At 18.8% G+C, this 14,705-nt stretch overlaps 1 protein-coding gene across 1 annotated transcript; it reads left to right on the top strand.

Moving 5' to 3' along the window:
• Positions 1 to 2,132: 2,132 nt before the first annotated feature.
• On the top strand, positions 2,133 to 12,272 carry LOC135144993 (NAD(P)H-hydrate epimerase-like). The gene is made up of 8 exons (XM_064077114.1): positions 2,133 to 2,235; positions 2,924 to 2,935; positions 3,293 to 3,384; positions 6,696 to 6,751; positions 7,048 to 7,100; positions 8,775 to 8,876; positions 9,724 to 9,853; positions 12,191 to 12,272. The coding sequence occupies exons 1-8, from the start codon at positions 2,133 to 2,135 to the stop codon at positions 12,270 to 12,272; spliced, it is 630 nt and encodes a 209-aa protein (XP_063933184.1).
• The last annotated feature ends 2,433 nt before the right edge of the window (positions 12,273 to 14,705 follow it).

Below are 14,705 nucleotides of genomic sequence, written 5' to 3'. Positions count from 1 at the left end.
TTAAGTAAAATCAAAGTACTTTTTTTTAAAAAACAAATTTTTTAAAATTCATTAAGGCTCTTGTTTAGGTTATATTTTGTAAATTCTAAATATAGGAAATAAAAAATAGAAGCTTGTTACATGTTAACTTTCTAATTCTGGACCGTTTAGGGTTTATTTACTAAATCTTTTGTTTGCTTGGCACTGAAAATTTTTCAATTAAGGGACACCGAAACGACTTTTTGCTTTTTTTTTTCACAATAAATACAGTTTTTTTTATGGTGTAGAAAAGGGAAAGGTAGTATTAGATTTTAAGCAAATATAATTTTCTAATTCACTGTTTTTAATTAATGGTTATGTTTAAACAATTTTGTTTTTTCCGCACCGCATTGCTATCTACTCGAAAAAATAACTTTTCAGGCATTTATTTTCAAAGATTAAAAAAAGTTTTAAGTCAGTTTTTGGGATTTAGTATCGAAATAAGCTTTAAGAAATTGTTGTATTATTATAAGTTTTACAGTGGAAAATAAGAAAAAAAACTTATTATTTATATTGATATATTCTAAAGATCTCGGGTTTTTTATATTTTACTTTCATGTTTAGTTTTGGCAATGATGACAGGTCTTAAGTACTTAAATCAAAAAGAAGCTAGTAAAATTGATGAGCTTCTAATGGGAGAAAAACTTAATTATTCCATTTACCAACTTATGGAACTTGCTGGACTTGGGTTAGGAAATTGTTATAAAAGTTATATAAGTAACTGGGATTGTATATTTTTTGGTATATGTTAAAATAATAACCTTGTTTTAAGGACAGGACTTTATATATTTAATATATATTTGTTGTTTATTTAATTTAATAGAAGTCCAATTTTCTTTATTTACCTAAAATCTTTTAATATAGAATATTAATTATAATATTATATTAATTATAATAATATTATTGCTGTTAAAAAATCTTTTAATTATTATTTTTTTAATAGTTTTTATTCTTATATCTTATGCAGTTTTTTGAATTTTATATCTGGTTAGTTGTCTCCTAATTTTTTTTTTAAAATGTAAAATGTTAAAAAGCAGTTGTTGATTTTTTATTTCACAATTTTAAATAAAAGTAAATTTTAAATACTTTAAATTTTATAAAAGTTTATTATAAATACTATTAATTTAGTTAAAACCTTTTATTATTCATATGTGAAGTAATAAATTTAGTTTTAAGTTATTAAAAATATTACAACTTAACAGATTTGCTAAAATTACAATTTTACAGTACAAATATTAAAGTTTAAATAATTTTTTTAGTAAGGCTTTTACCTCCTACTAAATTTATATAAAAGTTAATTTTTTAAGTAATTAATTAAAAAAGAATTTTTTTTTTAATTTTATTATTATTAATTATTTATATAATATTGTATATATGTTTTGTTTACTTTGTGCTAACTACTTAACAATTATTATAATTAATAATAAAAAGTTTTATTATTTTATTTTTTTTTTCTTCATTTCTTAATAACTTTTTAACAATTACATATCTTTATAATAAAAAAATACTTGTAATATTTAATAAATATTACTGAATGAATGTTAACTAAATTTTATTTATATCTGCTACCTTTTTTTATTTTGTTTTAACTTTTAAATATAACATTTTTTTATTAGTACTGTCCATATAATTTTCTATAATATAATACTTATAAACTATATTATTATTTTTATTTCTAGAATAATATTAAATACATAATATTTATATATTATCAATTCAAGACTATTATACTTATAATTTCTTTAATAATATTTTAAATATAAATTTTTTCATGTAAGTAAAAATTCTTTTACTATTAGATTATAAATTTTTTATATTTAAATATTTTTTTTCTTATATTAAAAGTTGTGCTTGTGCGATTGAAGAAGAACTAAAATCCGCCTATCCAGAAAAAACAAACATTCTAGTTTGCTGCGGCCCCGGTAAGTTCTCCGCGCTACCGCTTCAGCTCGCTTAAATAGTTACAATATATGAATTATTTGGGCGGGGAAAATTAAAAGGTTTCAGAAACTAATCAAATTAATTTTTTTTATTAATTTTTTTTGGTGAAAACTAAAAGCTTTTAAATATTTTTTCAATAAATTATTGGGAAAATAAAGTCTACATGCTTATATATGCAGGAACTTTTTGGCGGGGAAATAAAGATTATAAATATAATAATAATAATAAAAGTTCCTTTGTTGGGAAATAATGAAAATAATGTAAACAAATTAAAAGGTTTCATAATAATTTTGTTGGAAAAAAAAGTTAGTGGAAAATTTAAAATTAATGAAAATAATGCTTTATAATTTTATTTCTTGGGAGAAAAAAATATATAATAGTAAATTAAATGTTCATTAAAAGTTATGAAGTTTCTTGTAATAAAAAGTGTATAAAATAGTTTATTAATTTAAGATTTCAAGTAAAATTTATAAATATTAATTTTTTTTAAGAGAAAATCTAAAAGTTTTTACTGGTTAAAAGGTTTTAAGTATTAATTATAAAATAAAAATATATATATATTTCTGATGTAATGTTTACTTTAAAGCAAACCTGCAAAAGTTTTTATATTAATAAAAAGTTTGGAGAAGTTTTTTTAGTTGTAAAAATTTAAAGAATAAATTACAAGCTTATAACCTTTTTTTTTTAATATTTTTTTAAACTGCGAAGAAATTTTAACGGGCTTTTTTAGAGCGAAAACGCAATTTTTTTTAGTAAAATATACCAAATTGAAATTTTTTTTGACAAATTCCACTTGAAATCGAAATTTGCAAAAGTTTTTTTAGTAAAATACTTAAAACTGAGCAATAAAAATTAATTAAAAAACTATTCGCCTTATGATTGTTGCATATTATAGAAATTTTTAGCAATAACTTAATACCTTTTTTATATTTTTCTGCTGGTGACTGGTTGCCCTTTTAAAAAGGAAATAATGGAGGTTTATACTTTTATTATTTTATAAATCTATAAAATGTATAATGCTTTTTATATATTTTTTCTTATTTTTGATACAAATAAATGAAAAAACGAATTTCTTTTTTTTGTTAAAATATTATTGTAATGATGAATATTTATTTTTGTATGTGAACTTATATAAACTTTTTTATACAAAGAGTTTGTATAAAAGTGAATAATTTTTTTCAATTATTTTGAAATATTTTATAGGAAATAGTTAATAAAATTATTAACATAATAATATTAATAATATTAAGCAATAATAAAATTTTATAAAAATATAATAATAATACTAAGAATTACAGCAGTAATAATAGTAGTAATAATAATAATAACAAAGGAGACGGATTGGTTTGTGCTAGACATTTGAAGTTATTTGGCTACAACGTTACTATTTGCTACCCAAAAAGAACAGATAAAGAAATTTATAAAGTAACGTTATTTTGATATTTATTTTTGTATATACAAGAAAAACGAAATGTATAAGAATATTATTTATTATATTTTTGAATAAATCTAATTTTAATAATAATAATAACAATAAACACTACAATATTATAATATAGATATAAATAATTGTTTTTAATGCAGTAAACTTTATTTATTGATAACTTTAAATGTTATTATTTATCTTTACAGTTGTGTTCTTTTTAATAATATTATTGATACCAAAGTGATAATAATTCTGGTGGTAATATGAATAACAGTAATTATAATATTAATAATAATATTGAAAATAATAGTAAATACAATAATGTTGGTTTATTTTTTTAGAGTTTAAAATATTTATTTATAAATAATAATTATTAAGTAAAATGTTTTACCAAATATTATAATGTTTACTGTAATATTTAAAAAAATTGTTTAATAAGAACAAATTAATTATAATTTATTATATCATTCTTATATTAAAATTAAAAAAATTTTTTTTATTACAAATTTTCGTTACTTTTTATTTAATATTTATTATTCAAAATTATTCTAATAAAAATTTTATTTATACTTTATTATTTCATTTTTATATTAAAATTTTTAAAAATATTTTTTTATTATATATTTTTGTTCTTTTTTATTTATTTTATTTATTACTAAAATTGTTATAATAAAAAATCAATTATAATTTATTATTTTATTTTTTATTTATATTATAAAATTTTGATACTTTTTATTTTATTTGTTATTAAAAATTGTTCTTATAAAATTATTCGTTCATTTATTTTTATATTAAAATTTTAAACTATTTTTAATTTTTTACTATAAATTATTACTTTTTATTTATTATCAAAAATTGTATAAATATAAAATTGATTACAGCTTATTATTTCATTTTTTTATATTGAAATTTTAAAACTATTTTTTATATTTATTGTATAATTTTGTAACATTTTATTAATTTTATTTCTTATTAAAATTTCTTTAATAAAATATTATTTATTATTTATTTTTCAACTTTATTAATTTATTATAATATTTATTTAAAATTTATCTACTATAAAACTTCTTTTTTTTTAATAACAAAGATTTTGTTAATAAAACAATATTTTTATTTTTTATTACTTTCAGTGTCCGTATTATATTTATTAAGATTTAAAAAAATATTATATATAAATCATAAATATAATATTTTTAATATTTATTAGAGAATTTTATATAATAAAATTAAAAATTTACTGAATACTATAAAAAGTTTTACTTTTATTATTTATTTATAAGTTTTATAAAATATTATTTATAGTTATTTTTTGATAAATATTTTATTATAAATTATATAACTTTATTTTATTAAAAAAATATTTTTATAGAATCTTTTAGAAATATTATTAAACTTTTCTTACAAAATTTAAAATTTATTGACTACTATAAAATCTTATATTTATTTTATAATTTTTTTATTAATAATTTATATTATTTATTTAAATTTTATAAAATATATAAAATTTTTTTAAAAACATTTTATTATATATTATAAAACTTTTTTATTATAAATAATTTATATAAAATATTATAGAAGTATTGTTTTTATATTTTATTTATTTATAATAAAACTTTTCTTTACCCAAAAATATAAAATTTATTAAATACTATAAAATAATATATTTTACTTTATAATTTTTTATTAATATTTTTTTATAAAAAATATTTTATTAAATTTTTAAAAAAAAATTTTTGTATTTACTTTTTATTATTTATTTTTGTTATTTTTTTTTAAGTATATATTTTATATAATTATATTATTATTATAAAACTGTTTTTCATGCTAAAGTATATTAAAATTTTAAAAATAATTTTTATTTTTACTTTTTATTAATTTATTTTTATTTTATTTTTTTTTTTTATTTCAAAATTTTTTTTTAAAATAAATAATAAAGCCTCTTAATAGAAATAAATGTTTTTATAAATATCGTTAAAAAAATTTCAGAGTAAAAAGCTAACGTCCACCAGTTCATAGCGATGAGCGTTTTATAAGAATTATAAAAAAAAATAAGTAAATATAAATGAGCAATAAATTTACTTAACATAAAAAATATATTGAAAAAGATATATAAATGATAAACTTTAATAAGTATTATTACAAATTTTTTTTTAGATTAAATAAATAAATTTAAAGAATCAAGCAAAAGTTTTGAATAAAAAGTAATGAATATTTTTTTATTACTATTAATTATATTAAGTAAATATAAATTATAATAAACTCACTAATAAAAATCATGAAAAAAAAATTTATATATAAGAAAATAATCAATAAATATAGTTGTGAATTTTATATATTAAAAATTCTATTATAAAAAATATTGTTATTTTCTTTTAAAAAATAATTATGATAACTATTAAAAAAAATAATAAAAAATCCACTAAAAAATATTAATATCTGAAAAAATGAACAAGATTTATACATTAAATAAGTATAAATAAAATATTGATAAAATATTATATATAAAATTTTATTATTATTATTATAAACATTTTACTTAAGTGTTTATGATTTTAAAAAAAAATTATATTTAATAATTTATTATTTTCATAAAATTGATCTTTTTTATATTATATGAAACTAAAACTTATTTATTTGTATAAATTTTTTATATACTTTTTTTATAAGAAACTTTTTTTTCTATAACTTTTTATAGAATTACTCGTTGAAGTTTTATGTAATATAATATTTAATTTTTTTTTATTTTTTATGAAACTAAAGCATTTTTATATATACTTTTTCAATACGAAACTTGTGATTTTCTCTAACTTTTTTGTTTAGAATAATCTTTATATATTTATAAGAAAAGTAAAGGAAAAATGTTTTTTGACTAAAGTGATTATTATTTTTATTAAAAACTTCTATACAAAACTTTTAGTTTTAAGAATTTATTATTTTTTTAAGGAAACTTTATAAAATATTTTTTTTATATAAATATATCAGTTTATTATTATATTTTGACTTTTATATTAAATATTATTACAACAAAAAATTTATGAGCAATTTTTTTCTTATAAACTTTGGTTGATTGGCTGATTTAATTTTGTTGGGTTACGCTCCTTTTACTATTTCACTGAAAATTATGATTACTTTTTACCACCAACTTTTTTGAATGAAGCTCTAATTAACTTTTATATCTAATAACTATAAAATTCTCTATTTAAAATTTATATATATATTAAACTTTTTAATAAACATTTATTACTTTATAAAAAATTTTTTATATATATATAACTGTTTGCAATTTTTTTTTTTTTTAAACTATTAATAGAGATTATTAAATCAGTGCGTTGAAATGGATATTGAGGTTATAAAAAATTATGAAGGGTATTATTATTATTATTAAAACTTTGAATTTTTTTAATTTTTATTATTATATTATTACTATTATTAATATTATGTATTATTATTTATTATTTTTTATTATCGTATATTATTTAAGCTTATAAATATGTAATATGTTTTATTATTTATCATTACTTTATAAAAAGTTTACTATTATTTTTATTATATTACATTTATTGAATATTTATATTCCTTTTATTCATTATTATTAATTATTATATAATTTTTAAATAGTATTAATTGTAAAATTTATTATCATTTTATTTATCGTAAAAAAGAATTAGTGCTGAAGACATACGGAAAAACTATGCTCTTGTGGTCGATGCTTTATGTAATATCTTTACTTTGTATCCGTTTTTTAGCAAAGAAAATATTTATATGTCCTTATAAGCAAATTTTAGTAGTAATTATTAATAAGTCGATGCTATTTTTATTATTCATTGCATCATACCCTATTTGCTCCTGTTATATAATTTTGGTGATTATTGCATAAAGGCGGTTCATGGTAAAATTGTTAGGCAAGTTTTTATTTGCTACTGTTAAAGTAAATTTGGTATTATTATTTATATTTTCTTTTTATTTAACAACAATATGGTAGGGTGTACCTTTATTTGCCACCAATTAGATTTTTTGGTATTTAGAACCCATTATAATCGAGTGTTTATTTACTTCTAATTAGGTAATTTTTGGTACCAATTCCTTATAATACTGGAAAACTATTTATTTTTGCTACTAATTTTATAATTTTGGTAATGGTTTATGTTATTTTCTACATATCTAATAATATTGTGGCAAGGTGCCCTTAGCTTGCTACTAATTAGGTATACTTTTGATGTAAGAAATGATTTAGGAGCTGATTACAATTTATTTATTAATTTCTCACCATCCAGTAATATGGCAAAATATGCCTTTATTGCTACTAAATAGAGTTTTAGGCATCGAGTTTTATTCATTAACAATTAACTTGGTACTAATGATTTGTAATTTGGCATAAATACTGTAGTATTTACCTTTTATCTCTGTCAGCGGCAATTTGCTGCTGTGTTAATAAATATTGGATTGGTTTAATTTAAAAAAGCTATCGAGTTATAGACCCAAAAAAAAGTTTTGTTATATTTGAAAAATAAAATTTTTAAAAATTTTTTTTTTTTATATAAACGAAAATTTTTTTTATTAAATGTTGAAAATTTTATATGTACGAAATACAATGATAGAAGTGAACATGACCAGCTTTTTTACGTACCACAATAAAGCTCCAAATTATAAACTGCGGTAAACTAATGCCCCACAGAATAGTTATTCCTGCGTGGCCCATAGTCAAGGCTACGTTTGCTTTTATATTGATCAATAGGAACTTCGCGCTTTGTATGAATATTTACAACTTTTATGTGCAGCAGAACTTTTATAAAATGTTATTAAATGTAATCCCCTGCGTGATATGTGGTCATGGCAAGCTTTAGTTTGCTTTGGCCAAAAAAACTTCGTGCTATTCATGAATATTTACAGGATAGCACCTTTTCCCGTGCAATTATTATAAAAATTATCTCGGCATGACACAACACGCGGTCATGGTTCCATTGATTTGATTGCTCCGTAAAGAAAGTTTGCGTTTTTAAAAAAATTCGCTGCGAAACTTTTCTATTATATAATATTTTAAGACATGTGGTTATGACCACGTCTGGTTTGATTGAACCAATAAGAACGCTTTAATCCACAATATTCACAAACAAACTCTTTTTATAGGCTGTAAAACTTAAAAAAAACATTATTTCGCTATGACACGGGGTCATGACTGATATATTTGATTGACTCAATAAAAACTTTTATACTGAAAATACTACAAAATTTAATTCTGCATTGCACGTGGTTATGGACCAATAAAAAATTTTGTGCTATCCAATATAAACACTAAAATAACATTATGGTGCTATATAACTTTTTAAAAAGTAGAATAAATAGTAATGATAATGGTAATAATAAATATATAATATAATAATACTTTTAGTTGGATTTGGCTTTCGTGGACCGCTGCGAGCTCCGTTTGATAGTATTATAAAGGAACTTACCGACTCCAAAGTTAAACTTTGCAGCATCGACGTTCCTTCCGGTTGTAATATATATTTATTTACTTAAGACAAAGTTTATTTTATATTTATATAAACATTATAAAAATAACTTTTCATGTGTATTATTATAAAAACTAATATATATTTTATATATATAAATATTATACTAGAATATATATTTTTTATTTTTTGTTTAAATACTTGGAAAGTATATTCTATTTTATATTATTATAAAAAACTTTAAATATATATTTATTATAACTTTTTTATACTAATATCTTATAATTTATTTTTATTAATATATTATTATAGAAACAAGAGAAATATTTAATTATAATTTTTTTTATATAAATTTCTTTTATGAAGATATGAAAAGTCAATTTTCTATATATGATTATAGAAACTTTTATTTATTAAAACTTTTTTATTACAAAGATTTATAGTTTACAAGATTTATATTATTTTTGTATAAATACTTTTATACATTTTACTATAACTTATAAATTTTTTATTTTTGTATAAATTCTTAAAAGTAAAATTTATATTTATATTTACAGAAACTTATTATTTTTATATATATATTTTTTATTTATCCTTAATATTAATACTTTTATAGTAAATTTTATTATTATATTTATTTAGTATCACTTTTTTATGCGGTAATATTTTTTATTTTTATATTAATATTTTCCAGTAAAACTTTTATTAATATAATAAAAAACTTTTTTATATATACTTATTATAACTTTTTAAGTATCCGCTGTAATATTTTTTTTGTGTAAACTTTACTTTTTATTATTATTATTATTATTGTTTTCATCATTTATTATTATTCATTTTTTATATCTTTATTATTTATTGTCATTATCAATAATATTATTACCAAAGGCTGGAATATCGACTCTGAAGAGGGCAGCGTCGGAAATGAGTCATTGATTCAACCAACCATGTTAATTTCTTTAACCGCTCCTAAACTTTGTAGCAAGAACTTTAAAAATTGTCACTATTTAGCTGGAAGGTGCCAAATAATAAATTTTAGTTACTTTAAACGTTAACGAATATTTTGGATTATTAATATTAATATTAATATTAATATTAATATTATTATTATTATTATTATTATTATTATTATTATTATTATTATTATTACTATTATTATTATTTCCTTTAACTTTTATTATTTATTTTTATTTTTCTTTATGATATTGTTATGTTAAAAAGAAAGTTATATTTTTTTATTATTATTTATTATATATTGATTTATTTTTATATTAATAGTTTACTTTTCTCATTAACATTTATTTATTTGATTTTTTTATTTGGTTTGTATATTTATTATATTTTTATTTTTTATATTATTTTATTTCATTAACTTTTATTATTTATTATTTTATATAACAAACTTTTTTTTTCTTATGAAAGTAATGCTAATTGTATTTTTTATATATTTTGTCTATAAAAAAAAAAACTTTATTCCTTGTGTAGTAATAATATTTGTAATATTATATATATCTAACTATAGAACTTTTTTTACTTTGAAAGTAATAATAATATATTGATATTATTATATTAATATTAACATTTTACTTTTTCATTAATTTATTATTTATTATATTTATATTTTACTTTTGTATAATTATTTATTTTTATATTTTTCTATAAAACAATATTATTAATAAAAAATTTATCAAAGTTATATATTTTACTTAATATTAATATTTTACTTTTTAATAACTTTTAATATTATTATACTTTTAAATTTAAATATTTTAAAACATTTTTATTAATATTATTCATTTTTTTACTTTTTCCTTATTAACTTTTCTTTTATATTAATTTATATAATATTTATTTATTATTATATTTTTATATATATAACAATATTTTATAATAAAGTTATAATCCTTTTATAAATTTATTCAATATTATTTTTATATTTTTCTTATTAATAACTTTTATAATATATTTTTACTTTGATGTATTTATTTTACTTATATATTTTAATATATATAATTTTTTAATAATATTTTTTTTATATAAATAAATAATTTTATACTCATGTTATAATTTATTATTATTATTAATAATTAATATTATCTATTATATTTTACTTTTTTTACTTTTAAATAATATAAATATTTTACTTTTATATAAAAATTTATTAAATATATAAATAAATATTATTTTTATTTTTTTGTGATTTACTTTTTATTTACTTTTATATATAAATATATTAAATATTCATATAAATATTATTTTCCTTATTTTATATTTTGCTTTACTTTTTACTTGATAATTTTTTTATACTCTTTTTTTTTCATAAACAAATATATAATAAATATATAGCATTAATTATATATTTTACTCTTTTACTACTTTTATATGATATAAAATTATTTAATATTTATATAAATATAATAATTATTTTTATATGTATTACTTTCTTTAACTTTTATTTAATCTATATACGAAATTCTTATTAATATTATTTTTATTTATATATACTTTTCATACTTTTAAATTTTATTATATATTCATATAAATATAATCGACACATTTATAATCATTTATAATAAAAGTTGATACTATTGGATAATATATATTATTAAAATAAAGTTAACACAACTCAAGATTTTAGTAATAATAATAAAAAATATAATGACTTGTTTTCTACTTTTCTATAATATAAATATTATTTTTTTTTTGTATATTTTACTTTTTTTTTTACTTTTTATTATATAAATTTATTATATATTTATATAAATATTATTAAAATTATTTTATTTATTATTTTATTTACTTTTCTATAATATAAATTTATTAAATATTCATATTAATATAAATTTTATTTATGTATATTTTACTTTTATTACTTTGATATACTTTTACTTCCTATTATTATTATTTTTATCATTAAATAAGAAATTTTATTATTACATTTTTTATTATATAAATTTATATTTAATATTATATTATAAAAGTTATAGTTATTATTTATTTTCAATATTTTTTACTTTTACTTTTTACTGATTTATTAATAACGTTAATAACAAATCTATTTTTTATGAATTTTCTTATTAGTAAATTTTTATGGGTAAATTTTTTGTATAAATATCAAATTTAAGAAAAAATATATTTTACTAATTTACTTTTTTTATATAAATTTTTTATTACTTTATAAATTTATAAAAAAAATCACTAAATTGTTTTCTTAATTTTTATAAATTTCGTATTTATTTTTATTATATATGCAGTAAATTTTATGTTACTTGATGCAATATTTTATTATTATTTTTATATTTTTTTTATTTTTCTTTTTTTTTTAATTAATAATTTATTTTTTTTATTAAAAAAGATTTCTCCCTCCAAAATTGGAAAAAGATTTCAATCTAAATCTTCCCTGTACTCCACCTGGAAAACTTTTTATGAAAATTTAAAATAATTAATATTTCGATTATTTTAATAAAAGTTTTTATATTATTATTTATACAAAAATTATCGCAGTTTAGGAAGTTTTTATAAGTAACTTCATTATTGTCGAGATTGCGTAAGAAATTTTATCAAAACTATAAAAATTTCCGTTAAACATTGAACAATTTACATCGTGGCCCATTTATTTCAAATTTGACGTTAATAATAATAAAAGCTTTTAAAAAGCAAAAACTTTTTATAATTATGTTAATCGCTTCCTCCTTCAAAATTTAGTATAAAGTATTAAAATTAAAAGTTTTATAATTTCGAATTTATTATGGAAAGTGATCCTTCCTCTCTTCAAAGACGCTTCGCATTTTTAGAAAATCCATAAAATGTAAAGGAGGAAACTGAGAAGCGTGGCTTACAATAATCATCTTCAAATCAATTTAATGTGTCCTATCAATTAAATTTTACTTTACGGATTTTTAAGATGCAGCTTAGTGTTTTCTCCATTTGAGCGTTATCTATAATTATATTATGCAAAATGTGTATCGACTACTCTTATGCCCGCTCCATTCCCTTGTTTATGTATATTATTTAACCAACCTATTTTAGAGAGAACGGCTATAACTTGTATGTAGGATAAAAATTAATTACGTTAAGCGTAATAATTTGATATGTAGCTTCTTTACTTAAATACATTTTCGATAAAAAATCTGGTATTTTTTATCTGAGTTCTTGTTTTTTCAAGTAAAAGAAAAATGATCCTTGCTAAGAGAATAAGTGATTTTTTTCTTACTGAAATTATCTAGAGTTGTGAGTACTCAAGTTGGATACAAAACACTTATCAATACTCTGAGTCTCAGAGTATCAGTTTGTTCCTAAATTTTGAAAACTTCCTTGATTGACTTTAGCTACAAGGTTTATAGAGACTTTACTAGTAAACAATACTTATTTTAGTAGCACTATTATCCAGAATTTATTAATTCTAAGGTACTTTAGTTTACTCTTGTGGAAAACTCCGATTTGTTTCAACTTAATGACTTGGACTCAATAGATAGTGCAGTTAAAGAAATAAAGGACAGCAACAAGGAGAAACAGGCAGTAAAAAGTTGATAGGTTTTTTTTTACCTAAATTTTTTAAAAGGTGTCTTGAAACTATGCGGTGAGCCTCGACAAAATTTCATGTCCAAAAAAAAATTCTATCAACACCCAATTAGTAACGGACACACCAGCAAGTATCCGATTTGAAACATGAAATCATTGATTGACACGACTGGCTAATTAACCATGAAACCTGATGCAGCGTGAGTATGGTACCTTCCTGAGTCCGGTACTGTTGTGTGTTATCTTGTACTTCGGAAAGCTATGGGACTCGCAAGGGTCGATATGCTTTTAAAATTGGTAAAAAACCTTGGTTGGATAGAGTCCTTGGCAGGTGAAATCTTCCCTGTCTTATGACGTCCGTTATCGTTCCATCATGCCTTGAGTCTGGTGCCTTTATGTAGGCGACTAGACTCGTATAATCATAGTGACTTGCTCTGTAGCATAAACATAACAATAAAAAAAATAGAATCGACTGTTTACTTGTTACGCATGCGCATTGAACACTAGCACTGCCTTTCAAAGCGGTTTTCAATCTAATTTTCTTAGAAAGATCTGTTGGATTCAACTTTGATACTATTAAATATGTTAATGAAAGCAGCTAAGTTGTGCAGTACACTATCTTGGTTGAAGATTAGTAGCAAAGACCAACGCCGTAAGAACATGAACTACATGATGGGTAGTGTTTAAATAATACTCGTGCCTCGTTCCGAGGCTGCAAGTGTAATAGTATTAGTACTGTTATGCCTGTATTAGTATTTTTAACTAGATCGGCGCTTTAGGGTCGGTTGATAGCAGCAAGTAATAAAGAGTGTTATTTACTAGTATTATATATATACCGCGCCACTCTCACACAATATGTAATTAAACATCCTTCATATGTATCTAGAAACACGCTAAATCTAGTCAATTTGCTATTACTGCGTTCTTATCTCCGTACTAAACATATCGGGTGCCGTGGGTGGTCACTTCGTTAATATTAGTGGTTAACACAAGCATATATTTAGTTTAGCGGTTATAGTCTAAAGGTAAGCACAAGTCAAACAAAATTAATGCCGAAGAATTTTATTAAAATTTGAGTGCACACAAACAAAATTTTCCTTTCGGCAAGTGAGACTTTTCTCAGCGGTTATGCCTGATATAATAGGGCCTTGGCCCCGAAATTCTTATTTGGTTTTATTACTTTTATTGCTGTAGTGAAACCTTTACAAGATATCCTTTTTGGCAAGTATTCGCAGGACTAAAGGGAGAGTAAGAATATTTTATAAAATAATTCCAATTTACTTTATTGTCAAGGAACGTTCTTTATAGTATATTTAGCGGGAGCTCTAAATTGCAGAATTTAGTATAAA

This window comes from Zophobas morio, unplaced genomic scaffold (genome assembly GCF_036711695.1).
Source record: "Zophobas morio isolate AGI-343-1 ecotype UQ-CSIRO unplaced genomic scaffold, CSIRO_AGI_Zmor_V1 ptg000117l, whole genome shotgun sequence".
Lineage (NCBI taxonomy): Eukaryota > Metazoa > Arthropoda > Insecta > Coleoptera > Tenebrionidae > Zophobas > Zophobas morio.
This window is presented reverse-complemented; position numbering and strand designations above follow the sequence as displayed.

Bases quoted from the DNA above. Each gene is read 5' to 3' on its own strand.
- LOC135144993 (XM_064077114.1), top strand. From the start codon at position 2,133: ATGCAGGAACTTTTTGGCGGGGAAATAAAGATTATAAATATAATAATA. The intron at 6,752-7,047 runs GTATTATTATTA...ATCGTAAAAAAG, and splicing joins GTTATAAAAAATTATGAAGG to AATTAGTGCTGAAGACATAC. The intron at 9,854-12,190 runs GTGCCAAATAAT...TTATTAAAAAAG, and splicing joins TGTCACTATTTAGCTGGAAG to ATTTCTCCCTCCAAAATTGG.